Source organism: Pelodiscus sinensis, chromosome 12 (assembly GCF_049634645.1).
Source record: "Pelodiscus sinensis isolate JC-2024 chromosome 12, ASM4963464v1, whole genome shotgun sequence".
NCBI classification, from domain to species: domain Eukaryota; kingdom Metazoa; phylum Chordata; order Testudines; family Trionychidae; genus Pelodiscus; species Pelodiscus sinensis.
In genome coordinates this window covers 13,432,656-13,459,741 of record NC_134722.1, presented here as the reverse complement: position 1 = coordinate 13,459,741, position 27,086 = coordinate 13,432,656, and the positions used below count along the sequence as shown (strand labels likewise).

General features: G+C 39.2%; 1 protein-coding gene across 4 annotated transcripts in view; it reads left to right on the top strand.

The window, feature by feature from the left end:
- WWOX (WW domain containing oxidoreductase) overlaps window positions 1-27,086 on the top strand; it is a 789,098-nt gene that overhangs the window by 465,798 nt on the left and 296,214 nt on the right. Inside the window, exon 9 of one of the 4 annotated variants that reach the window (XM_075940022.1) lies at window positions 20,648-21,099. The exons of the other annotated variants lie outside the window; for them this stretch is intronic. Within the exon in view, the coding sequence (XP_075796137.1) occupies window positions 20,648-20,725 (78 nt within the window). The 3' untranslated portion in view covers window positions 20,726-21,099. Of the gene's footprint in view, window positions 1-20,647; window positions 21,100-27,086 lie in introns of those variants that run through there. 4 annotated transcript variants of the gene reach the window in all.

Here is a 27,086-nt window from a genome sequence, read left to right as displayed (position 1 = left end):
GCGCTGACTGCTGCTTACCAGATTGGCCCCTTCAGGTGTTGGACTCCATCTGTGGTTTAATTTACTTCCATCATTCTTCCAGTGATACTTGAAACAGATGGTGCCTTTTCCTTTATGTCATTCAGGTCACCAGATGACCTGAACAAGTTTCTAAGCCTTTCTGTCCGTCCAGGTGCTATGGTGTTTCTAGAGCACCAATCAACAAAGTATCTGAGGACCAATTCTTTATCCACCATTCTGTATCCACATTTGGCTTTGAATCTTTTGTGCCTCACATTTTAGCTGGGGAAAGGTAGAGATGAGATTCATTGACTGATTTGCACAGGGGAGTCTGAAATATAAATGACAAATGCACAAGCTCATTGAAAAGCTGTGTAATATATAAGAGCATAAGTCAGTTCAGCTGTCATCAGATACTTGTGACAACTTTCCACTTTTACTTTTAATGTACGAAAAGTACCCTTGTTTTTTTATGAGCAGGCAATATCCAAATGGAACTCTTCAGTCATTTCTAAACTTGAGACAAGTTCTAGGTACAATTTTAACATTGTTGTTCATTTTAAAATAAAGCTCTGGTTATGATTTCATGATAGGTACCGAGTCAGTAAATGTGATGTCAAAATGAGGTTGGTTTGGTTTAAAAGAACAAAGAATCATAGAATTGGAAGAAACTTGGGGGGGCGGATCAAGTCCACTACTTTCCTGAAATGTGGCCCCCAGAACTGGACAAAGTTCTCAAGCCTAATCAATGCAGAATAGAGCAGTAGAATTACTTCTTGTGTCTTGCTTTGAACTCTCCCACTACTACATCCCAAAATGTGGTTTGCTTTTTTTCCAGCAGTGTTACACTGTTGACTCATATTTCACCTGTGGTCAGCTATGATCCCCAGATCCATTTCTGTAATACACCTTCTTAAGCTGTCAGGGTATGTCTGCACTTGCACCCTCTTTCGAGATAGGGATGCAAATGAAGACATTCGAAATTGCAAATGAAGCTGGGATTTAAATATCCTATGCTTCATTTGTATAATTGCGTTATGGCGCTATTTCGAAATAGCACTATTTTTAAATAACAGATGCTGTTAAGACGCAGTTATTTCTAGAAAAAACGCTTCTCTCGAAATAACCCTTATTCCTCATACAATGAGGTTTACCAGTTATTTCGAGAGAAGGGTTTTCTCTCGAAATAACCGTGTCTTATTATTAGCATCTGTTATTTCAAAATAGCGCCATAATGCGATTATGAAAATGAAGTATGGGATATTTAAATCCCGGCTTCATTTGCAGTTTCAAATGTCTTCATTTGCATCCCTCTCTCAAAACAGGGTGCAAGAGTAGACATACCCTCATTTCCAATTTTGTTTGTGTGAAACTGATTGTTCCTTCCTTAGTGGAGTACTTTGCATTTGCCCTGACTGAATTTCATCGTATTTACCTCAGACTGTTTCTCCAGTTTGTCTGGATCATTTTGAATTATGATCCTCTCCTCCAAAATACTTGTAACCCCTCCCAGCTTGGTATCATCAACAAATAGTAAGTGTACTTGGTGCCATTAACAAAATCACCAATGAAGATATTAAACAGAACTGGCCCCAGAACTGATCCCTGTGGAACCTCACTTATTATGCTCTTTCAGCACGACTGTGAACCACTGATCACTCCTCTCAGGGAATATTGATACAACCAGTTATGCACCCACCTTATACAGGCAGTCCCCGTGTTACGTACAAGATAGGGTCTGTAGGTTTGTTCTTAAGTTGAATCTGTATGTAAGTCGGAACTGGCGTCAGGCTGCTGAAACTGATCAGTTTCTACCGCGGCTGAATCTGGACGCCAGTTCTGACTTACATACAGATTCAACTTAAGAACCCCAGGCGTCCCTTAGTCAGCTGCTGCTGAAACTGATCAGCAGCTGATTCCAGGAAGCCTGGGGCAGAGCAACTCTGGCTCGGGCTTCCTGTAGTCAGCCGCTGGTCAGTTTCAGCAGCGGCTGACTTGGGGACGCCTGGGGCAGAGCAGCTGGGGTGCTGCTGGGTTGCTCCAGTAGCGCGGCTCCTCAGTGCTACTGGAGCAACCCAGCAGCACCCCAGCTGCTCTGCCCCAGGCGTCCTGATTCAGCCGCTGCTGAAACTAACCAGCAGCGGCTGAATCAGGACGCCTGGGGCAGAGCAGCTGGGGTGCTGCCGGGTTGGTCCGGAGCGGCGCTGCGGGACCAACCCGGCAGCCCCCAGCTGCTCTACCCCAGGGGTAGGCAAGAAAAGCCTGGTCTGCTGGGGGGGAGGGGGCACTAGCTGCACACACACACCCCCAGCAGACCAGGGAGACGGGGGTGGCGGGACCGCCCAAGTCCTCCACAGCTTTGCTCCGTCTCCCTGGTCTGCTGACCTGGGAGACGCGGAGCAAAGCCGCAGAGCACGCGGGCAGCGGGACAGTCCAAGCACGCCGCGGCTGTCCCACTGCTGGCGTGCTCCGAGGCTTTGCTCCCCATCTCCCTGGTCTGCTGGTCAGACCAGGGAGATGGGGAGCAAAGCCGTGGAGCACGCCTGCAGCGGGACAGCCCAAGCACGCCCGGGCTGTCCCGCTGTGGGCGTGCTCCAAGGCTTTGCTCCCCGTCTCCCTACAGACCAGGGACACGGGGAGCAAAGCCTTGGAGCACGCCCGCAGCGGGACAGCCCAGGCACGCTTGGGCTGTCCCACTGCGGGTGTGCTCCGAGGCTTTGCTCCCCATCTCCCTGGTCTGCTGGTCAGGAGACAGGGAGCAAAGCCGCGGAGCACGCCCGCAGGGGGACAGCTCAAGCGCGCCCGGGCTGTCCCACTGCGGGCGTGCTCCAAGGCTTTGCTCCCCGTCTCCCTGCAGACCAGGGAGACGGGGAGCAGCTTTTCTCGCCCCGGAGGACAGGGGCGGCGGACCGCGGCGCATCTGGGCGTCCCGCCGCTTCCATCCTCCGGGGCGAGAAAAGCCCCATTCGTAACTGCGGATCCGACATAAGTCGGATCTGCGTAACTCAGGGACTGCCTGTACAGCTGAACCACAGTGTGTGTGAGACCCGGAAACACCCGTGGTTCAGACGATGGTAGGGGGAAGGAAGTGACTGTGTACTGCCACTCTTCCTCCCCTCCCGCCTTTCCCCCATCAACTGGTGGAATGGCAGCACAGTGAAGTGCTTCTCCAGAGGCTTTTTCTCCTGCTGCTCCCCTAGGAATAGAGGCATGGAAGAAAGGGCACCCTGGGAACGGGATGCCAGATAAACACCTCTCACACCCTCTCTTTCTTCCAAACCCCATCCTGGTGCCCTCCATGGTCCACACAAATTGCTTAATCCAGCATACTGTATTTCCCTGTGTGTCCCTGTCACACACGCACTGTGGTTCAGCTGTATAAGGTGGGTGCATAACTGGTTGTATCAACATTACCTGAGAGTAGAGATCAGTGGTTCACAGTCGTGCTGTATTTCCCTGGGTTGCTGAATTAAAGTGGTTCAAGTTTAGTAGCTCCATCTAGGCTACTAAACTAATTTCCCTAGTTTGTTAATGAGGTTATGTGAGACTATCAAATGCTTTTCTGAAGTCTAGATATTTCAAATACTTCGTTTAAAAAGCCTATAAGAATCACAACAACCTAAAAAAAATGCTATTAACACAAATTGAGAGAGGCCCAAAAACGTAGAGTAAGAATATTACTTTGCTCCTTAAGGAAAAAAGACTAAAAGAATTCAAGGGCTTATTTACTCAGAGACACTCAGAAAAGTTAATCCAAATTAAATAAAGCTGCTACATCTACACTGTGAGCTAGAGGTGTAATCCCCTTGCTTATGTACACACATTCACACTAGCTTTTATACTCTTTAAAGAAGAATTATTCTCTCCTTCCCATAACACAAAAGCTAGAGGTGACCAAATGAAATTCACATGCAGCAGGTTTAACACAAACATATGAGTTTGATACAGTTTAATTATTTTTTAATTCACACCTTTCAATGACTGAGATTAACTTTTCTGAGTGTCCCCATGTAAAGAAGCCCCAGTACTCAACTTTGTTAACAGTCAAATGTTGGGGACCAGTAGAATAAAAGGAAGTTCTCAAATCAGATGATAGTCCTAGTTTTGATAAGCACTCCATTTACCTTCCACAGTTCTCTGAAAACATCTACTCAGTGTGCAGCAGGAATCAAAAAAGCAAATAGAATGTTGGGAAGCATTAAGAAAGTGATAGAGAATAACACAGATTATATTTTATTACCTCTGTATAAATCTGTCATACATCCACATCTTGAATACTGTATGCAGATGTGGTCACCACATCTCAAAAAAGATATCTTGGTACTGGAAAATATTCTGAAAAGGGCAACAAAAATTATTAGAGTTATGAAACAGCTGCCATATGAAGAGAGATCAATAAGCATAGGACTTTTCAGACTGGAAAAGGGATAACTAAGGGGAGATATGATAGAGGTCATTAAAATAAAGACTGGTATGGGGAATGGGAATGAAGAAGAGTCATTAACTCCTTCCTGTAACACAAGAACTAGGGGTCACCAAGCGAAATTAATAGGGAACAGGTTTAAAACAAAGAAAAGGATTTTTTTTCTTCACACAATGCACAGTCAACTTGTGGAACTCCTTGCCAGATGATGATGTCAAATCCAAGACTATAAAATAGTTCGAAAAAGAGGAAGATAAATTTATAAAGGATAGGTCCATCAATGGTTATTAGCCAAAATGGACAGGAACAGTGTCTCTGGCCTCCGTCAGAAGCTGGGAATGAGCGACAGGGAATAGATCACTTGATGATCACCTATTTTGTTCATGCCCTCTGGGGCACCTGGCACTGTTCACTGTCAGAAGACAGGATACTGGGCTAGATGGACTTTTGGTCTGTCCCAGTATGCCCATTTTTATCTAAAGTACAGAGGCCGTGGCGTCTGCTTGTTAGTACTTCCCCAGAACACACATTCTATATAGAGTATCCTTAACATGTCCTCAAAGTAGAACTTTCCAAGTGGAACAAAATCCAAAGTACTGAAAATTAAAGCTAGACAAATTCACACAGGAAAACAGATATCAATTTTTCATAGTGAGGATAGCTGGTGAATTGTCTATTACCTAGAGTCTTAAAATCAAGATTGGATTTTTTTTCCTGAAAAAAATTGCTGCATCTCAATATGAGGCTATGAAATTACTGCCAAAATTACTAAGTGAAATTTTGTGGCCTGTGCTACCCAAGAAGTCTGATTAGATTATAGTAGTCCCTTTCTGCACAAAATCTGTTGAAAAATACGTCCACTATTAATGATTTCATTGATACAGCTTAAATGCCCTCTTCAAAAAGTTAAATAATATATGCCAATCCAGGCTAACAATACTCTTCTTTGACTATAAGGCTACGTCTACACTGGCAAGATTTTGCACAAATACTTTTAATGCAAGAGTTTTTTTGCGTTAAAGTATTTGCACAAGAGAGCATCTGCACTGGCATGTGCTTTTGTGCAAGAGATGTGCTTTTGCGCAAAAGCATCCGTGCCAGTGTAGACGCTCTCTTGCGCAAGAAGGCTCCGATGGCCATTTTAGACATCTGACTTTCTTGCACAAGAAATTAATGTTGCCTGTCTACACTGGCCTCTTGCGCAAGAACAGTTGCGCAAGAGGGCTTTTTCCTGAGTGGGAGCATCATAGTTCTTCCGCAACAAGCACTGATTTCACACCTTAGAACGTCAGTGTTCTTGTGCAAGAACTCCCCCCCGGTGTAGACAGGCAGCATGTTTTTGCACAAAAGCAGCTGCTTTTGCGCAAAATCATGCCAATGTAGACACAGCCCATGCGTGCCTTCAAAATTACTGGAGTTTAGATGCATACAGTTGCAAATTTTGAGACAGAAAATTATAAGCAGCAGCGTTAGGTAGCTCCTGATAGTTGATCCATGGAACTGCACTGGTAGACACTTAACATTTCTTTTTTTAATACTGCCCATCTATGTGCTAGGTTAAATGTCATAAGTCAAATAGTTGAAGGAAAATCAAGGATCCAGTAGCAGAACAGAAAGCTGCTGCTGTATGAATCGGAGGAGAAAGTGAAAGATCTATTATGATTAAAGATGCAACATTTTGTTATGTGCTGATCCTTAAGATTTATAACACTTCAAAATCTGGTATTCTCAGTCAAAAACAATCTTGTCACGCACTTGTAATTAAATAACTTGGAGATCCCCAATATTTTGTATTGTTCCACATTGATTCTGTCTCTATAGGTTTATCAAATCTATGTACAGATATATAGATATATTTAAAATAACATTTCTCTACCTCTTAGATGTAAATAAATATATTAAAATAAGCTATGGTATGTATAGTACAATATAACAATGATAAATGATGTTGTGTGTAATTTTTCTACTATTAACATAAAGTAATATAAACTGAAGGACACTAGTCTATTGAGAGAGTTAGTAGCTAATGTTCCATATCAGATGTGGACAATGTCAGGACTGAATACAGATTAGGCAGTGTCCTTTTCTCCCCGGGGGAATTAAACTTTGAGACACCACTAGCTGCCAATGGTTTTACTGCATTTTGTTGGTGCCTGTGGTGCCTTTCGTGGTCTATTAATTCAGAAGCTGTAAATGACAATGTGAGCAAAAAGCTTTTCCAGTGGGATGCATTTCATTTATGTATTCTTGTATCTACAATACCTATTCAATCCATTTTGTCACAATAACTGTTTAAAAATTGTGTCGATTACCTGCATTTCTTTATAAAACTCAGCATTTTTTTTCCTTATGCAGAAAAGGCAAAGTAATAATTTAGTAGGATGGGGATTGTGAAAGTAGGAACTTAGAATCTCTGTCTTATTTCTTTCTTTTGTAGCTTTCATGCTGCTTTTCAAAAATGTGTTGTTGAAGGGACACACATGGGAAACTCCTGGAATACAGCTCTCCACACAAAAAATATATTCTAGAAGAATATATTTGTTTTAAACGTAATTAGAATTAGTCAATTATAGGAATCCTCACAAAAATGTATTTGGGGGTTGCATGTTTAAACAAATGTCTAAATCAATGATATAATGTGAATGGTTAACTGGGGGATTTTTTTTTTACTTGCCGTTGCAGACTATATGTGTTCTGTGAATGTAGTCATTAACAAAGAACAGTGTAACAAAGAGGATAAGCACTCAGATGCTGTCAGGAGTCAGAAATTTAAGCTGATAGAAAATTGATCTTAGAAGTAAAATTTGTTCAGAAAAAGCTGTAGAGTAAGTAGAATTAAACTTGTTCTTCAGGAAAGCATGCTGACAACATCCGTGAAATACATGCCACACATACTAGATATTTCTTATTTGAAATCATACTCTTTCTAAATTGGTCTATATAATATATTTGTCAAGATTCATATTAGGGTGATATTTTGTTAACTGTTTTTCTTCCCAGACCTTTAAAAAAAATCCCAGATTCCTCAGAAGCAGAAGCCCAGACTATTTCTATTGACACGCACATTGTTATTCTTCGGGTGGTCTTTGATATGATATATTGGTCATGGTTCATAAATTTTATCGTTGCACTAAAAACAGGGTTAGAATATCTTCAATGCAATTATAAAAAAAAGTATTAAAACTGAGAAGGAGAAAAAATATGGTGCAAGATGAGCTTTTAATGATTGTATAAATGTTCACTGTTCCATGGGAAAAAGGGGACTTTTCAACAGTGGCGTAATAGTCAAATGAGAAGAAATGTGATTATCTAGAAACACATGTATATTCAGCACAGATATAAGCGTTTGTTTTAATTTTTTTCTCTGACCCAGAACAGGATAGACAATGAGCATTGGAGGAGTGCATGCCTTTGAGCCATAATGGCATGCAGATCTGGGCCTTTTCATTGTTCATGATACTGAATGTCAATCTGTAAGAATGGGTTGTACTTTGCTTGTCCCTTAGTATATCTGAGGAACAGATAAAATTGTGAACCAGACTGTACAATCCAAATTAGTGTCCGTATGGAGGATGTACAGGTTGAAAGTCTCTAGTCCGGCACCCTTGGGACCTGACCAGGGCTGAACCAGAGAATTTGCTAGTCCATAGGAAGTGAATATTGCCTAGCAGCATTATGAACACTTACACTACTTACTGGGCTCTTGGAAAACATTTAGGGGTAAATTAAAGCTAAATAACAGCACAGAACACTGGACTTGTGGCTGTAAACAAACTTTATGAGACTGTGGGAAGCTTGGCCACACCCATGATACGTAGACATCTGACTAACTCAAATCATGCCAATCAGGCATGTTGCTGGACTGGAGTGTGCCACACTAGAGAGCTTCAACCTGTACATATCACTGTTACTGAAATGGCTTGCTGTTCCCTACTCTCACTACTAAATGCTGTACACAAGGCACTGAAGTCCTTTTGACAATACTAAGGATGAGAACGAATGTAAACAGAAACTGGAAAACTGGAATTGCTTGCCTGGTCAGATTATGGCAATTGTTGAAAGCATTTTATATGATGATAAAATTGTAAAGGCGACCTAGAGGACCTATCCTTTCTAATGCATAGGGTTCTATTCTATAATATGTCTTCTATTATATGTGATGACACATGCAACTTTCTGAAGTACTATTCATTCAGGAACCTATTTGAAATGTCATATGCCCTGTATATTCAACCTATTATGTGTTGCATATGCAAAAAAGAAGAAATATAATACAGGACTAAGTATCACTTTAAAGACTAACAAGATGGTTTATTAGATGATGAGCTTTCATGGGCCAGACCCACTTCCTCAGATCAAATAGTCTTGTTAGTCTTTAAAGTGCTACATAGTCCTGTATTTTGTTTCAGCTACACCCGACTAACACGGCTACATTTCTATCACTAAGGCGAAATATGACATTCTTGTTGTACAGTATTGCCCCTTTTATTTGGCACTACCGTTTGGGTTATTTTCACCAGTAAAATAATTTTAATTTAAAATACTCTTGGCGTATCTTATGTTAAGAGTATTGCTTGCAGAGTTTAAAGGATTTGCAAATGAATACATAGACTATCTGGCAAATATTAGCAACATTATACACCATTTTTCATCTCTCTTCTTCTTACGGTTTTTTAGTTCCTTTTGCAGATACTTTTATATTTGCTATTACATATTCTCTCTACTCACTTGCACTAAATGTACTAATATTTCCATAGTATATTCAGTAGCATGTGATGTAGATTTCCCATTCATATGCATTTAAAATATCAGTGATTTGAACATAATGCCTGTCAATAATACTGAATATAAAGGAGTTACATTTATTCCCATGAAGTTACTATAAGTCATGTGATTTCTTGCCTTTGTATTTCTGACTGCCCACCATTCTTTTCCTGTACTTGTGTGCAGTGTTTAATGTCATGGCACAAATTTTGCCTCTGATCTTAGTATTTTTAAATACTTCCAGTTTTATTTAAAGACATTTCAATCTCTCCCCCACAACCTCGCCCACCGGATATGTAATACATTGTGTAGGAGTTCAAGACCTTCTCTTTCCTTCTCTCTACTTTTTGTAAAGAACAGAGAATAGTCATATCACAATAGTGAGCAAATGACAATCTTTGTACTGCACTTTACTTGAAGGAGACTGGGCACAATGGGTTGTTTAAATGTGTGGGAGCTAGGAAGATTTGGGGGTAATAATCTGGGCTGAGCTACTTACTGACTGTGCAACCTTGGACCTTGCTGATCACTATATGTGGCATCTAACTGAAATGCACTGGAAAATAAAATAAAATGTTAAATGACGTTGCATTTGTGGCCAGATTTGCTTACGTGGCCACTAGTTTATTTCCTGGCACTCCCATTTTGTATGTGCTCATTTACACAACTTATAGAAAAAAGTGGGTGCGTAGAATTGGCGGTCAGCTTGAAAAGGACTGAAAGTAGTACTGTCTTTGAGTCTATTAGAGAAAATCTCAATCAACAGAGCAGCACAAATCTTAGGATACATTTATGAATGGAAGCCCTGAGCAAAAACATATTTTTTCTTAGAATAGAAGAATAGAAGAAACTAACAGTGGCAGTTTATTAAGCAAGCACATCTTTTGGAGATGGCTTAATGACATGAAATAAAAAACATTTTCATTTTAAAATTCCATCTGTACTATTGCCAATATAACTACCTTTGTGTTAGAAGGGGCTAATGTACAGTATAAAAAAAAATACCAAAAAACACCACCAAAAGTCCCACTATGAAGTATGTGTGATATATAGTTAAAAGTCAAATGACACAAGTGAGATGAGACACCATTGGAAAGATTTTCAGACCATCTGAGATGAAAGCCAGTTAAAGCTGTTCTAAACATGTCTCATACCTCTGACCAATTTTAGAAATGTTCTTGCAGTATTTAAAATAAAAATTAGAAGGAAAGGTAGAAATACAGAACATATAATTTTTGCAGATGTTACGAAAAGTGATCAGTTAAATAATAGTCAGAGGGGAAAATGCTACAAATTGAATTAACACTTCCTGCACAAATGTGGATATTCTTTGGAGATCTACCCCATTCCTCCCCTGCCCTCCCCAATATGGACTACAGCAGCTTATGACATCTGACAAACTCACAAATGTAAGCAGAATGGCTGTAAATCGTGTGCTTTTTTCTCCACTCAATAAAGTGCAGGATTTAAGGACTTACATTCTGATTGACTCGTGAACAGTGCTGAGTGTCCTCAAGTCCAACTAGAGACAGGAGGTGGGTGAGGTAATATCTTTTATTTGATCGACTTCTATTGGTGAGAGAGAGAAGCTTGCATAGACAGAAGTTGGTCCAATCAAAAATATTATTTCCCCCCCTCCTCCCGCACCGCCTTGTGTCTCTAATATCCCAGGCTACAATAACCCTGCACTCAACTCCTACTGACTGAACTGGGAATTGAGTTGAAGGTACTTACTGAGGTGCTCATCATATTTCCAGGGATGGAATTTAAACTTCAAGGACTAAGCTGCTGCTAAATAAGATTATTGCAAAGCACGACACCACCAATTGCACCATTAATCGAGCTACATTACAGTTGATTCTCTGGGTTTATCAATATTGTCGAGGTATTTAAATAAGTAATATACATCTTTGTTAAGGTGCTTCATATAAATCCTACAGAATTCTCAGCCCCTCCTGTGTGTATTTTTTACAGAACACATTGCACGCTCAATAATAAATTCAGAGGGCTGACAGTGTCTAAGTCTACTGCTCCTTTGCCCTCAATTTCAGTGAGATGGGCCATTGAAAACTCATTACAAGCTGTTTAGACTCTGACTTTGACTTTTGCTCAGCAGTGAACAAAATTAACAGCTCTTGGAGGTAGCGAAAGAGGCACTGAGCCAAAAAAAATGAGCAAAGACTTTTAATATTATCTCTATTAGTCATGCAAACAAGCTTAAGTCCAAAGAACATGTGTTCTACACATGGCTGTAATTTCATAGCCTTTGTTGATTTCATCCTTTCCCTTGGCTTTTAACACTATGTAGACAGATTCACCTGCATGTCAAATACACATTCCAGAATTTGCTTGCATGCCAAGCAACAAGCCTCACAGAATTGCTTCATAAATTTAACTATCACTTTCAAAATTCTGTTTTTTTTCTAATTTAGTGCTTGATAGTTTTTATGTGATAATTTTAAAATGCTGTTTATGGCAAAAGTTACCTTGATAACATAGGTTTTCAGGGGGAAAAATAAGACCCATCAGCACTAAATTGCTTTTAAACACATCATGTGTGTTTATACTCATAATAAACCTGATTTTTGTGATTATTAGAATTAAATTCCTTTGAAATATGAATGTCAGAAGTACTTATTATGTACCTCTTACTAACAATCCAATTAATCTGCATTTCTGAGCCAGTAACAGTGTTCAAAGTAAAATTTTTCATAACAAACATGCATCTGGTGATAAATTTGAGGTCCTGCATACTTTTGGTTATTAAAAATCCCTGGAATATTATTCTACTAGGTGTATAGCCTCCCTACTGTATCCCCATTTCCCTTTATTTTGGAGTTCTCCTTTTGTACTTCAAGAAATTAGAAAAATAAGAGAGCATCCAAGTGACATTTGAAATAATTAAGCTCAGTAAAACCCTTAGACGAGAAATCAATCCAAATAATTTGTGAAATGGAGCTCACTTTAATGGGTGCATTTCAGTTTAAAACAGGTGAAAGACAGAGTGGGTTATATATACTAGAAAACAGTGGAAAAAAGAATTTAGGTACTTTATGTATCAAAGCTGGCTGATTTCACATGCTAATTTTGATTGATGTAAGTGAGGTTGTGCTCTTTATCCAGTTTTCCAGCTTTTCTAACTGAGGAATAGAGTGGTCAAGCAACTTGTTCAAGGTCACTGCAATAAATTGTATATTAGAAAAAGACTTAGAACTCAAGATCTTCTTGGTCTCCAGCTCTTGTTGTGACCCTTACAGCACGGAGCCTCTACTCAGGTGAAGTACAACAAAATTAATTTTTTCTCCTTTCCTTTTTATAATTTATGTGTGTCCCGATTTAATTCTGTATCCCCCTATAATAATAACAAAGTGTTACATCTGCATGACCTGAGAGCTAGTATATCACAACCCTGTCAGTGTCCATTATGGGTCTTAATTGAGCTACTGAATATATTTCATAGTTTTTAAAACCTATGAGTAGTATAGTTTTTGTTAAAACAATAATAATTACTACATCTTGTCTGCATCCTGCAAAATCACTATATACCTCTTCACCCAATTTAGAAATTCAACTTTGGATTCAGAAAAGTTTCAAGTCCTAATTATCTCCAGGCATCCTGTGAATATCTTGTGTTGCATAGATATTTTTGTTTTAAAGGGGAATGAAAGTGTTAGTAAAATAAATTGATGAAAAGATAGGGAAAACAAAATGATACTCTGACTCCCTTATTATAAAAAAGGCAATTTGAACACTCTAAACATTATTCTACTTTTATGTTACACACATTTTTTTTCCACTAAGCCCTTGCTGTTTTTTCTAGGATTTTCCTATGAATGGTAGCATGCTTAGAACTGATGAAGGTCAGGCAGGAAACAGATTAGCAGCATCTTATTCCACAATGTCAAAATACTTAAAAGTGTTTACAGTGCCCAGTGACACAAAATGAATGTAAGGCTGGCATACTGAAGCAGAAATAAAACTATTCTTATTCTTCTAAACTAGAAGAAGGCCTTGGTGTTTTATGGCTGTGTTAAGGTCCATTAATCCTTGAATCATGAGGCCATGTAAAAAATGACAGCTTTAAAATTCAATCTCTAGGTTTATTTAAAATGTTTTTACTTCAACACTGTTTCTAATTAATAACAGTGACTATATAACCTGATTCATCTGGATCAAAAGCATAGCGATGTGGAATACAGCCCCTTGGCTCTCCGTAGAATGTTTTATCACTCGTGACAGGAATGTTCAGCCTGAATTGAATGGTGCCAACTCTTCCCAGGGAAGAGCTTATTCTAACAGAGACAAAATCAGATATGCCCTTTCACATCTTTTAGCCTTTCCATTTCAGGGTTTATTTTGGGGATTTGGTGAAGAGGGTATGGTTTTGAAGGCAGATGACAGAACAGTCACAGAAGCGTGTGTGAGTGCATATGTGCATGGCACATGGACGTGAACAAATAGGGTGCAGTAATTTTTGCATATCTCAGCTGGTTTTGTTGGCCTTTAAAATTTGATCCTTGAGGGTCAGAAAGAGCACAGAAAAATTATGTTTAAAATAAATAATTTGGGATGAGGGGACCCAGAATAACTCAGAATAACCCCAAAGTGTAATGCTTAGAGTGCTGTTTACAAAAGCCTTGGTGGGTATAATACACAATTTCCTAGCTTAGAGAACTGCTACTCACAGTTATTCAAAACTAGAATTTTGGGGGTTCTTTAAGAATCCATTGGTCCTCCTTCAGCCAATGAACTGAATCAGCCGCTGATCAGTTTCAGCAGCAGCTGACTTGGGGACATCTGGGGTAGAGCAGCTGGGGTGCTGCTGGGTTGCAGTCCAGAAACTTATTGGATAGCCTGTTGTCAGCAGTTGCATCATGGTTGAACAGGTGGTTCAAGTGTTCCTGCCACCAGCTACTGATGCCATCCTTGGTCTTCGGAAGTGATGTCCCATCTGCTGATCATAGGAGAGTGACACCCTGTTTTGAATGTCCATAAATTGCCCTACAAGTGTTGAAAAACTCATTCACTTATTGGAGTTGTCATAAACCTATCTCTCCACCGGTTGTTTTTAAGGACTCTAATTCTTCATTGTACTTCAGCCTGGGCAAGCTTATAATCATGTTTCTTCTGCTGAATGTAAGATGGATATACCAGGAAAAGAATCAGAGGGGTAGCCGTGTTAGTCTGAAGCTGCAAAAGCGGCGAAGAGTCCTGTGGCACCTTATAGACTAACCGAAGTGGTGGAGCATAAGCTTTCGTGGGCAAAGACTCACATGCATTTCATGAAGTGGGTCTTTGCCCATGAAAGCTTATGCTCCACCACTTCGGTTAGTCTCTAAAGTGCCACAGGACTCCTCGCCGCTTTTGCAGGAAAAGAATGTTTATTATGGTGTAACAGGATAAGAATAATGTTAGTATTAACATTATACCGAATACTGTTAAAAAGATACGTAATGGAAAAATTATTATATCGTATTGTATGTATACATAACCATTTCTTCTTAAGGCTCAGATGCCAGTAAGAGATCCATTCACATGAGCCCTTTCTTTTGTATGCGGTTCCGTTGATTTAGTTCTAGGCCTGATTGAGAGCATAACAGGTTTTTCAACACGTATAAACAAAGGGAAGAAAAAACATTGGATATCTATAAAGGCACTTTTCTCAAACTGACAATTCTTTACAACTTATTTTTAGTCTGATGTGTATACAACTTGTTTCTGGGAAATGGCTGTGTTTAGAAAAAGAGAATAGTGTAAAGCAGATTATCTTTTCCAGCAGGAATAATGCCATTATGACATCATATGCAGGAAAACTGGAGTCTATTTTTTTTTTAAAAAAAAAAGATAAATTTCAGCATAAGAACAACAACAACGAAAAAGACAAGTACTCTGTTATCTTAGTATAATGATACGGTCTCGCATGATATTCTTATTGATAAACTAGGCAAATATAACTTAGATAGGGCCACGATAAGGTGGGTGCATAATTGGCTGGATAACCGTAGTCAGAGAGTTGTTGTTAACGGTTCTAAATCCTGCTGGAAAGGGATAACAAGTGGAGTTCCTCAAGGGTCTGTTTTGGGACCCGTACTGTTCAATATCTTCATCAATGATGTAGATATTGGGATAGAGAGTACGCTTATTAAGTTTGCAGATGATACCAAACTGGGTGGGGTTGCGACTTCTTTGGAGGATAGGGACATAATTCAAAATGACCTTAGCAAGTTAGAGAAATGGTCAGAGGTAAACAGGATGAGGTTTAATAAAGAGAAATGCAAAGTGCTCCACTTAGGAAGGAACAATCAGTTCCATACATACAAGATGGGAAGCGACTGTCTAGGAAGGAGCATGGCGGAAAGGGATCTAGGGGTCATAGTGGACCACAAGTTGAATATGAGTCAACAGTGTGATGCTGTTGCAAAAAAAGCAAATATGATTGTAGGTTGTATCAACAGGTGTGTTGTAAGCAAAACTCGTGAAGTCATTCTGCCACTCTACTCTGCACTAGTTAGGCCTCAGTTGGAGTACTGTGTCCAGTTCTGGGCACCACATTTCAAGAAAGATGTGGAGAAATTGGAAAGGGTACAGAGAAGAGCGACAAGAATGATTAAAGGTCTAGAGAACATGACCTATGAAGCCAGGCTTCATGAACTGGGCTTGTTTAGTTTGGAAAAAAGAAGATTAAGGGGGGACATGATAGCGGTTTTCAAATATCTAAAAGGGTGTCACAAGGAGGAAGGAGAAAATTTGTTCCTCTTGGTTTCTGAGGACAGGACAAGGAGTAATGGGCTTAAAGTGCAGCAGGGGAGGTTTAGATTGGACATTAGGAAAAAATTCCTAACTGTCAGGGTGGTCAAATATTGGAATAAATTGCCAAGGGAGGTGGTGGAATCTCCCTCTCTGGAGATATTTAAGAACAGGTTAGATAGACATCTGTCAGGAATGGTGTAGGTGGATCTTGGTCCTGCCTTGAGGGCGGGGGGCTGGACTCGATGACCTCTTGAGGTCCCTTCCAGTCCTATTATTCTATGATTCTATGAATGCTGGGGATTTGTGACTGTCCGTGCATACTACCTGTGCAATGCTGTACTTTATACACAAAAGAAATATTACAATTTTATGCTATAGTACCATGTTCAGTGCATCATAGTTAATGTTGCGTCTATTAAAGCGTCTTTATATTCAGTGATTTGATGATAGAAATATAGTGTAGACTTTAATGAAAAAGCCCAATGGAGAATTATTTTGCAAAATCTTTCAGCAGTTGACTAAAAAAGTGAATCATGGTTTTTGTTATGGCTGTACAGTATATTTACACAATATTTAGCATGTTTTGTTTCCCACTTATGTAGAGATATATATTACATTTTTGATTGGGGGGAAAACCTCACAATATCAGGAAGTCATTTTCTTTTCACATAGGAGTAATTAAATATACACACTTTTTCATCATCTCGTGTCTTCATGGCAATTTTTTTTATGCACAGTTTTTGTACATTGTATTTCATGGATTAAAAAGTTCTGTCTAATAATGTTTCAAACATTGTGATTATTTATCCTCTTTTCTCCTTAAAGGCATTTTATTTCACATAGGAAGAAACATTGTACATATCTGATCATGTCTTTCATCTTGCCATATCTCTTCTAGCCATATCTGCTCATATTTATGTGAATTGTTACATGCTATAGAGACTGACTGACAATTTCCCATCAAGTGGTACAAATCCATTGACTTCACTAGCTTTTGCCCCTTGGCAGTATATTTGGTCCTGGAATTATTAATTTTCCATGCACTGTTTTGTATCCCTCAAAACACAACAGAATATGCTTTGCTTTAAAATCTTTACTGCTTTTGCTATTTCGTTGCACGGTGAGATTTCAGCAGAAAGCTGTTCTCAGTTATTTATCATCAAGTCTTTACCCAATAGCAAATTTCTTAGCTGTCCCTTGGCTGCAGTTTCCTTCTGTTCCTCCTCTTTTATTCCTCACAAGGTAGCCTTGACTTTTGAGAAGAAAACTCTCCTCCTGCTTTTATCCCATTTTTCACCTCCAGGAGGTGGTAATTCTACAGCATAAATGGATTCCTGCTGGTTGCTGACACAAACATGTAATTCTCAGGGAGAAAAAATACATTTTCTGAAGTTTTGATGTAAAGCAGTGTCTTGAAAACATAAATATGTTGCTCTCCAGTGGCATTAAAATGCATAATCCTTAATGTTGAAAACATATGGCTAAAAGGAAAGAATAGGGCTGAAGCTGCAATCTTTTATTTTAGCAGATAGGGATTCACTTTGGCCTAAATTCTTACTAGCAGTCATGTGGGCAAGAAGTAAGAAAAAGAAGTGAAGGGCCTATGGTTGCCTAACATCTGGTTTTAGACTGGACTGCCCAATCAAAAAGGGAGTCTGGTGTCTCTGGTCAGCATTGCTAACTGGTCCATTCGAAGTCTGGTTGGCAGTACAGTGGAGCTAAAGCAGGTTCTCTATCTGTCCTGGCTCCATGTGGCTCCCAATCTGGATGTGGCCAGCATTTCCCTCCAGCTCCTAAGCAGGAGGTGGCCACAGAGGCTCCACACACTGCCCTCGTACCAAGTGTTGGCTCTGCGACTCCTATTGGCTGGAGACCATAACCAATGGGAGATGCAGGGTCAGCACCTGCGGGCGCCATGCAGAGTCTCATAGCTGTGCCTTTTGCTCCAGAGCTGCAGGGAAACACTGGCTGCTTCCTGGAGCTGCCTGCACCATCAGAGCCTGCACTCCTCCTCCCCTCTTGTGCCCCAACCCTCTTCTTCAGCCCTCGGGCCACTCCTGCACTCAACTCTGTTATAGAACCTGCATCCCCTCCCACATTTTGAATCCCTTAGTCCCCCCATGGAACCCACATTCCATACCCATCATGCCCAACCCAAAGCCTGCATCCCCAGCTGGAGCCCTCTCCCCTCCACATTCCAACCCCTTGCCCCAGCCCAGAGACTGCCCCACCCTGAACCCCTAATTTCTAGCCTTACCATGGAGCACATGCCATCAGCCCAAGCACATACCCCTCTCCCTCACCCTATACCCATCCCAGAGTCCCCTCTCACACTCCAAACTCCTCATTTCTGGCCCTAGCCCAAAGCTCTCACCCTGAAAATGAGCAAGTGATCAAAGGGTGGGGAAAAGTGAATGATGAAAGGACGGGGGATGAAGAGGATGGAGCAGGGCCTCTTAGATAGGGTGGGATAGAGGCAGGGCCTTGGGAACAGTGGAGCAGGGAGCCCGGTAAAGGTGTTTGGTTTTCTGCATACAGACTGTTGACAACCTTAATAGAGCCTCCTTTTTGTGACGCCTGTGTAAAGATCACTCAGAATTGTTTCCCCTGTGTTTGGGGGAGCTCAGGGCTTCTTTTGAGTTGATCACTTCCGGGTGCATGGTACCCACAAGGAGGCAGTAACAAGAGTGCTGTGGGGTTAGGAGAAAGCACAAAGCCATGACCTCCCAGTTTCTGTTCACTGACCGGTGTTACAAGTCAGACTATGCTACAACTCTGACAGTAGCATAGCAGTTGTGTTCTTCCCAGTGCACAAGGGAATTTCTGGGCAACACTTAATTAGCATTTGAATTAATGCATTGTTTTTCTTTCCTTTCCTCCATAGAAGGTTGCATGGGCCATATTTTGTTAACCTTATGCTGAATGGTATCTTTCCCTATGTCCATTAACTTCAGTGGACCTACCTTTGGAGTTATAGTACTGCACAATTTGACTAGAGGCAGGTTCTGGTCCCTTGCATTGTATCCAAGGGACTTTCTAATATGTATTTAAATAAGCATTTTTTAGCTTCCTTTAATGTCTTCTCACATATACTTAAAGTAAGTCAAATTGACATCTACTTTCAGTTTTGTGTGTGTAACACACACATACACACACACACTCTTCAAATAATTTTTGTTTAAATATCTTCTTTCTAAGCTGTGTGAATTTAGGTCCTATAAGCTCATACTTTTTAATCCATGAATCAGCTTCCCTACTTTTCTTAATGCCTTTTCAAATGCTATATTAATATCCCTTTATAAGGTGGTGACACAATATTCTAGCTGGGTTTTGCCAGAGAATTGGATAATCCCATCCTTACTATAGTGGGCATGCTTTTCCATTCTAGGTATAATAATATATAGTACAAGTGTTTGTGGTTGTTTCTGGCCCAATTGTTTGATTTGTGAGGGGGTTTTTTTAAATAAAGAGTTCACCATTATCCTAAAGTCCTCTATGAATCCCTTTGCTCTACATCAGTGTTTCCCAATTTTATTTGGCCATGGAACCCTTTAAAAAAAACGCTGGGGGAAACTGGTAGACCAAAAAAAAAAACCCCCCAAAAAGAATACTGGCCCACCTTTGAGACTGCGGCGGCCCCTTGAAAATGAGAGCCATGGGCGTCCGCCTAGCTCGCTTGCCCCTAAGACTGGCTTGGGGGGAGGGAGGGGAAAGGAGTGATTGGGTTCTTTCATTTCGCAGAACCCTGGGGTTCCGTGGAGCTCTATTTCGGAACCACTGTTCTAGATCAATCGTATTCATTGGTTTAGGGTAAACATATACCAAATGTGCAATACTCTGCATTTGTCAATGTTAATTTCATTTATCATGCATCAGCCAAGTAATATAGCAGATCCAAATCCTAATAGTTGTGTGTAGCAGGGCTGGGGTGGGGTTTATTTGTTTTTTGGTTTTGCTTCCTGCATGTTTCACTATCCCCACTAACGGTGCAAAGTCAGCAAATATAGCTAGTTTGCAGTTTCTTTTGTGACTAGGTCATTTATCTAGATTAGAAACTACAGCAATCTGAACACCAACCTTTGGGGCACTCCTCTGAATAGTTTCCCTAGTTCATCTCTGTGTGTGTGTGCATGTGTGTGTGTGCGTGTGCATGTGCGTGCACGTCCTCCACTGAGCCTGTCGTCAGACAGCAATATGTCAAATGAAATTTTAGCAAATTGTTCTAAAATTCTGAGCAAATCAGGTTTTCAGATGTGAAGTAAATTATTTCTAGCTGTAATCTAAAACAGAATTAGGGTCTCACATCTCAAAAGTTTTGCCTCTTTCGACTTTTCATTCCTGCAAAAATTCCTATCCAGAAAATTGTGGGTTTTTTAGATGTTACAAAGCACCTCTCAGATTGGCAGAAATAACAGCTATTTATTTTCAGTGAAGGTTGTTTTAAAAAAATTTTATTTAGCAAATGATCCTGTTAATATCCATATGTGCTTGGCTCCCCTAATTAACAGCATGATAAATGCCTGAAAGAATATAAGCTTTTAAACATTGTTTAAAATTTTTTGAATATGAATACCTTCCCCATGGTGAAAGCACTTTTGACAGTGACCATATACCCACTATTAAATGGCATACATCATATTACTCTGCATTTATCATTACTCTTAACATAAATTTCCTCTGCAAAATTCTTATGTAATTTGTATCTCGTAGACTCATGGAACTGGAAGGAATCTTGAGAGGTCATTAAATCCAGTCCCCTGTACTCCTGGCAGGATCAAGCATTTATAACCTATATGATGCAGAAATGTTAACATGGGAGAGAGAATATCGAAGACAAAAATGGCAAAAAAGATTAATATAAAATATTTTAGTTAGCACTTCAGTTTAACATTGTATAAAAGTGTACATTCATAAACATTTTGCATGACGTCTCAGAAGGATAACCTTGTTAGTCTGTAACATTAAAAACAAAGAGCTCTCCTGTGACACCTTAGAGTTTAACAAATATGTCACTTTCTTTCATGGGTAAAACCCATTTCATCAGATGATTTTGGGTGGAAATTACAAAATCCGGTGTGTATGTAACAAGAAAAACAGTTACCTTTCAATTCTAGGACCAGTAAAGATGCTAATTGAGTCAGGCCGGATGTGTTCCATTTATTGCTGTTCATGTATAAATGCACATATCAAAGGCATGGAAAATTGTCTTTGTAGTGTGTTAACCAGTTAATATCTTTATTCAAACTCAAACTGATGGTGTCAAATTCCAGTTCAACAGGCTCCGTCTGTAATTGGGTAATAAAATTGCTTTGTAGAAGAATGGCTACTTTTAAAACTGTGATTGACTGACCAGGCTGGTTAAAATGGACCCCTACATGTTTCTGTGTTACCATTCCTGACTTCTGATTTGTGTCCATTAATCCTTTGTCTCAGAGAGTATAATTAAATTGAAGCTCTGAATCACACATTGCCATTGAGGAGATGGGTGGGCTCATTTCACAAAACAAAGGCTTAGGGCTTGGTTTACCTCTAACTAATGTTAAAAAGCATAGAGTTGGAGTATGCTTTGCAAAATCCAATCCTTAAGTTCACTTAGAACCCAAAGCAGGCAGGCTGCAACTTCAACCCAATGCCAGATTATTGCCATAGGTTAACAACTATTCCATAGCATTATGAATGGGCTTCTAGTGTCAGAAAACACAGTAGGTAAATAGACATACATTAAATGTGTTTTATCACTGGACAAAGACAAGATATAAATACAACAGTGCATGCTCAGGATTAATAACCACATACTAATGCAAAATTCATTATGGTCAACACCCTGCTGTACTGTACATGGAAGTCCCAAAAGTCTATTTGTGCCAACATATTGAGTGGGACAATCACAGCAGTTTTCTCTGCTCAGAAGTCTGTTTTTAGATCCAGTTTTTCAGTACGGAGTCAAAATCTCAGCTAACACATATGACACAACTTGCAGCCTCATGGATTAGCAATAGCCAGCTTTATTGGTTTACCTTGTGCTGGAGTCCAGCCAGTCTCTACAAACTATGCCAGATTACTTCCAATATTGCTCCTGCAAGCGTCTTTATCTGGCTATTTAGAGACTTGCCAAACTATTAGTGCTGATTCCATTTAATACAGCATTATCAACTCTGATTTTATTTTTTCTGTTACCCGCAAAGAAACGTTTTGTGGAAATTTGTAGCTGAACATTGTTCACTGTACATGTAGAAGCATGTCATCTCTGGCTTGGAAATGTAGTACCGAGTTTACGAAACAAACCAGAAAACTGCTATCTGAAGAATGTGACTACAGCATGTGCAATTCTCCCTGAAATATGCCATATGCCTGGTTTTTGTTACTAGGGGAAAGGTTGCTCAATAATACATTTCATTGGATGGTTCTCTTATTACACAGTATGAATGTACACTATGCTTGATTGATGCATCAATAGACCTTGGTAACTATACAGTAAGTTAGTAATGATATTTGAAATGGAGAAAACATGTTTAGATTTGCTAATAGTTTTATAACCTGTTCCATAACTCTTTATTTTTCATAAATGCATTTAATTAAATAAATTGGATATAGAAATCATTATTAGGCAAACTATTTAAATACTGCGTAGAAGTGACTTTTTAGTTTTAAATATGCAGTGAGGTTGTAGTTATGTCAAGTCCCAGGATATTAAACAGACAAGATGGGTGAGGTGGCTTCTTTTATTTGGCCAACTTCTCTCTCTCCAAGAAAAGTTGGTCCAATAAAAAAGCTACCTCACCCAACTTGTCTCTCTATTTTCTAAATAACTCTTGGTTACCAAACAAGAATAGGCTATTCCAAATTTGTAGTTCTCTTTCCAAATCACAAGGAAAATGTGAAAGCTACAGTTTCAAAGAGGAATATAATATTGATGGTGAATTTTGGCGTCACATCTTTGTTCATGAAAATCAGGTAGATATGTATGCAGTTACAGTATCTTATTTGTTTGTATGCAAATACATATTTTGAACACAAGAATATTTTGAAATCCCTACAACTCCTCTCACTTTTATATAACAGTAGCATAAATTTTGTTTGTTTTAATTAATCATGTTTCCATATTAGTAGATTCGGAGCTTGATCCAATCCTCATTGAAGTCACTGGAAAGACTCTCATTCACTTCAGTCGGTAATGGATCAGGCCCCCAGTAGGTATATTTAAAAAGAAAATAGAAAATAAAATCTTGTAAAAAAATCTTTTTAAAATTCTACTAATTTTAAAACAATCACAGTTGTATGAAAATTAACAGGTGGTTTGGGAAATATTTTCACAGCATTTTTTCATATATAACTTTTAAAGCTTTTTAAAATGCACAATGAACTAATAAAAAACACCTTCTAACCTTTATTTTAAAATAGACTCTTGGTAGCCATTGGAAAGTTTAATACTTGCTACATATCCAAACATGTTTCAATAAAATGATTACAAAACTACTGTGCAAAACACAGTATACTGTTATGACACTGATGAAAATGAGACAATTGGGGATGAGCCAAGAATGGAGTATTGTCACAAAACATGTAACAAAGTGTGCATTACAGCTAGCATAAGTGCGTAGTTCACTGCTTTCCCCTCCTCCCTGTTAAGATTCCATTATGAAGAATATTAATCTGTATTATCTAATTTGATTACAAAGGCACTCAGGTACTGTTTGCGCTGTTTAATAGATTCCCAAGAACTGCAAAGAAAATTTTTCATACTTAGCACTATACAACCTTTGTTGTTGTTGTTAGCGTTACAATGAAACTAACAACTAAATGTGTTGGACTGAAAATGTTGGCTAACGCGGTATTAAGTTGGCAAACTTTTTTGCACCACAGTCTGAATTGTAATTTTATGGCAATTCAAGGATCAAATTGTTGCAATTTACCCAACCGTAGAGACCCTAAGGAATGAAAAGTTACTAGAAAAAATGTTTATCTTGCCAGTTTTCATTAAATGTTAGCTCTGTTCCAAATACTTTTGTGTCTATCTAGTAAGGAAAAAGGAAAGCACAGCCAACATCAGTTTCAAAGTATTGTGCCTTAGACAGAGGCCAAATGCAAAGATTTTATAAGCAAATTTGAATTAATGAATCTTATTACTGAACTTGTCATATGAACTTGAAAGCTCTGCGCCTTTCCTAGTGCATTGCTGGTTGCCCAAAGAGTTTGTACATTTAACAAGCTAATATCATCTTTAACTAACAAGTACCATAAAACTGAAAAATGATCAGGATATTTTGGCTCTTTTGTCCAAGCTGGGAAATGCATAAGACGTAAAACCAAATAGATATAAAACTTGGCTGAACTTTGCTTTCATTTTGCCAAAGAAAGCTTGCAAAATACAGCCAACTTGGCTACTAAAAAGAGCCTTTGAGCCAGCACTAATTATGTCAACAAGTAGTTCATGCATAGCCCTTGTTCAGTCCTGGGCTCTCCGTGGATGGGGGTGGAGATGAATATTATCCATGGAGGGAGCTGAGCAGCTGCTTGGGTTAGCGTTACTCCATTTAAGGGTGTGCTAACCTTGCAACAACCTAGTGACATCATCATTTTTCACCTTGTTTCTTTCTCATGGGGTATGTCTTCACAGTGAGCCTGAGGTGAAAAGGTTTCATAGGCAAGCAGACAGCCTGCATGACAAATGTGCTGAGGAGTCAAAGAAAATTTTAACCTACCCTACCTTAGCTTGGTCACTCTTTGTACCTTTGAGCAAAGTGATAAATGGGTTTCTTCAAAAATTGGGGAGGAAAAAAAACCAGAAAGTAAAAGAAATCCTCATGATAGCCTGTTATATTGTGCAATATGAATCTTGCCCACCCCTCTCCTTTCCTTCAACTAAACAAGGAGAGTGAGAGTGAAATAAAAACTCCTTATGTCTAAATTTAGATTGTAATGGGCCTCTCCCTCTAAACTGCATAGTATCTCGTATAAAATGCATATATGTCAGATCCACCTTGGCAGCATTTGTGCTCTGTAATTTTAAGTAGCATAAGGAACATCCTGCTATAATTTTTGATTATTTTTGCTCCATGCTTAGTGTGCCCCAGCCAACTCAAAGTATTTTCATATGGAGACAATAAATCATTGTAACTTTGTGAAGCTTTGCTCTCATTCCTGTGTAGTGTTTAATTTTTCATAGGTGACCACAACTTTCATAATGCACAGTGCATTATTTTCTATCAGAATATATGTCCTAGTCTGATGTTGGGCTCATATAAACGTAATGTTGGAGTAATGTAACGCTCACGGGTGCTTGTTACTGCTCCTCCCGCGAATGGTGTGTTTAAGTTTATTTAAAATACTGTTTTATTAAATAGTTAAAATTCCTAAAAATCCAGTCAAGCCATTGCTAAATCAGTCTCTTAGCTTTTATTTATGAGATGACGACAATCAGCTCCTACCAGTTATGCAGCACTTTTCTACTTTGGAACTCAAAGTACTTCACAAAGGCAAGTAAATCACAGTGGACCAAAATTTGGCTGTGCTACTCAATAGGTGTAGAGTTCAGCCAGAGCTCTTCAACTAGGCTCCATCATGAGTGCCCAGTCTAGTTTCCTTCCTCAGAGTCGCAGCAGCTTGATATGATGGGAACAAACTGCTGAATTCACACATGGCTTCTCCATTCATGAGTAATATGCCTGTCCCAAAAACAAGCCAATATAACCATGTGTCCTACATCTACCTATCATCATTTCCTTACAGAAAGGAGAAGGCAGAGGTAGCATGCCAGCTTGCTTTTGTTTTTTTATTTAATGAAAAAAAATCAGAGTGGCTGTTTGAAGCTGCTCAGGAGCTGGCATTTAAAATAAAGGAATGGGTAGCTGAGCAGAGAGCTGGTGAGTCAAATTTGAATCATACATGTATTTACCACACGGCTGTGCAATTTATCCCATGGATAACACCTCTGTGTTTGGGAAGGTGTGTGTGTGTAATATGTTTATTTCTATACATATACTAACATGTATAGATAGCTTTATAAGGCAAAGTACCCAAAGATCTAGGTGAAAGAAAAGGTATATTCTTTAAAACAGTGTAATGTGTTAAGAATCATGTAGTAGATTTCAGACATTTTAATTGTCATGGTAAGAGTTTGGATCTAAAGCCATCATGATTAAACAAACAGGGTTTTAGATAATTTAAGTTAGAATAAAAGTAAGCATTTCAAAGCTACATGATGGGAACAGCTCATAAACAAAGCATTTTTCCCCTAAGGGATATAATCAGACTGCAGAGAAATCCCTGAAGGGAAGACATTCATACATTAGTGGGGGGCGGGGCGGGAGATTGCTAAATAGCAGCATCATAATGCTAGTTATTAAGCAAAAGGTCTGCTAAAAACACCTCAACAACCGTGAACCATGTTTGCAAAGTTGTGAATAAATCTTTTACAAAAATATTGAATTTATATGTAAGTTAGAAAACAGAGTAAAATCTTTTATTGCACACTTATAAGTTTGAATACACTTTCAGTTCCTCTTAGTTATCTCAAATTAAATCTTAAATTGAGCTTGTGGTTCTGTGAATTAATACTGTGGCCTTTCAGCTCTTTTGCTGAGGTCATTCAAATCTAATGGTGGAAATGGTCACAGGGTCAAGTATTGGTATGTAGAGTACAGACATGGTTTAATGATGCCAGCAGATGTTTGCATTCTTCATGTTGGAGTCATAATGCACTGGTGGGCTCTGTGAAGGCACTCGATTATCACATTATTGTATCTTTATTCTATTGGAGTTATGTGGCAGGAAATAAAAAATAACACATTAAAATACAGTGAAGGTTCTGCTTTAAAGCAACAAAAATAAGAAAAAATGCAGAGTTAATTTTCTCCCTACTTTTAACTCACCCCATCGTGCCTAGTCACTGTAGAGTCTTGGAAGTATACATAAACTTATATAGATAGACTGCAATTGGCTAGATGTATTAGGGTATGTTAGGGCCTCAATTCTTAGTAAAGGGGTGTAAATTATGCACACAAACTGGTCCTTATGGACCCTTTTGGTGTACACTAACAGTTCCCCGATAAAGAGTAACATAGTGCTGTTTGAAACGGGATCACTTTAACATATACTAGGAGTCTGCATGGTCTCCAAAGACCAGTTGTATTCATGACACTCTGGTATA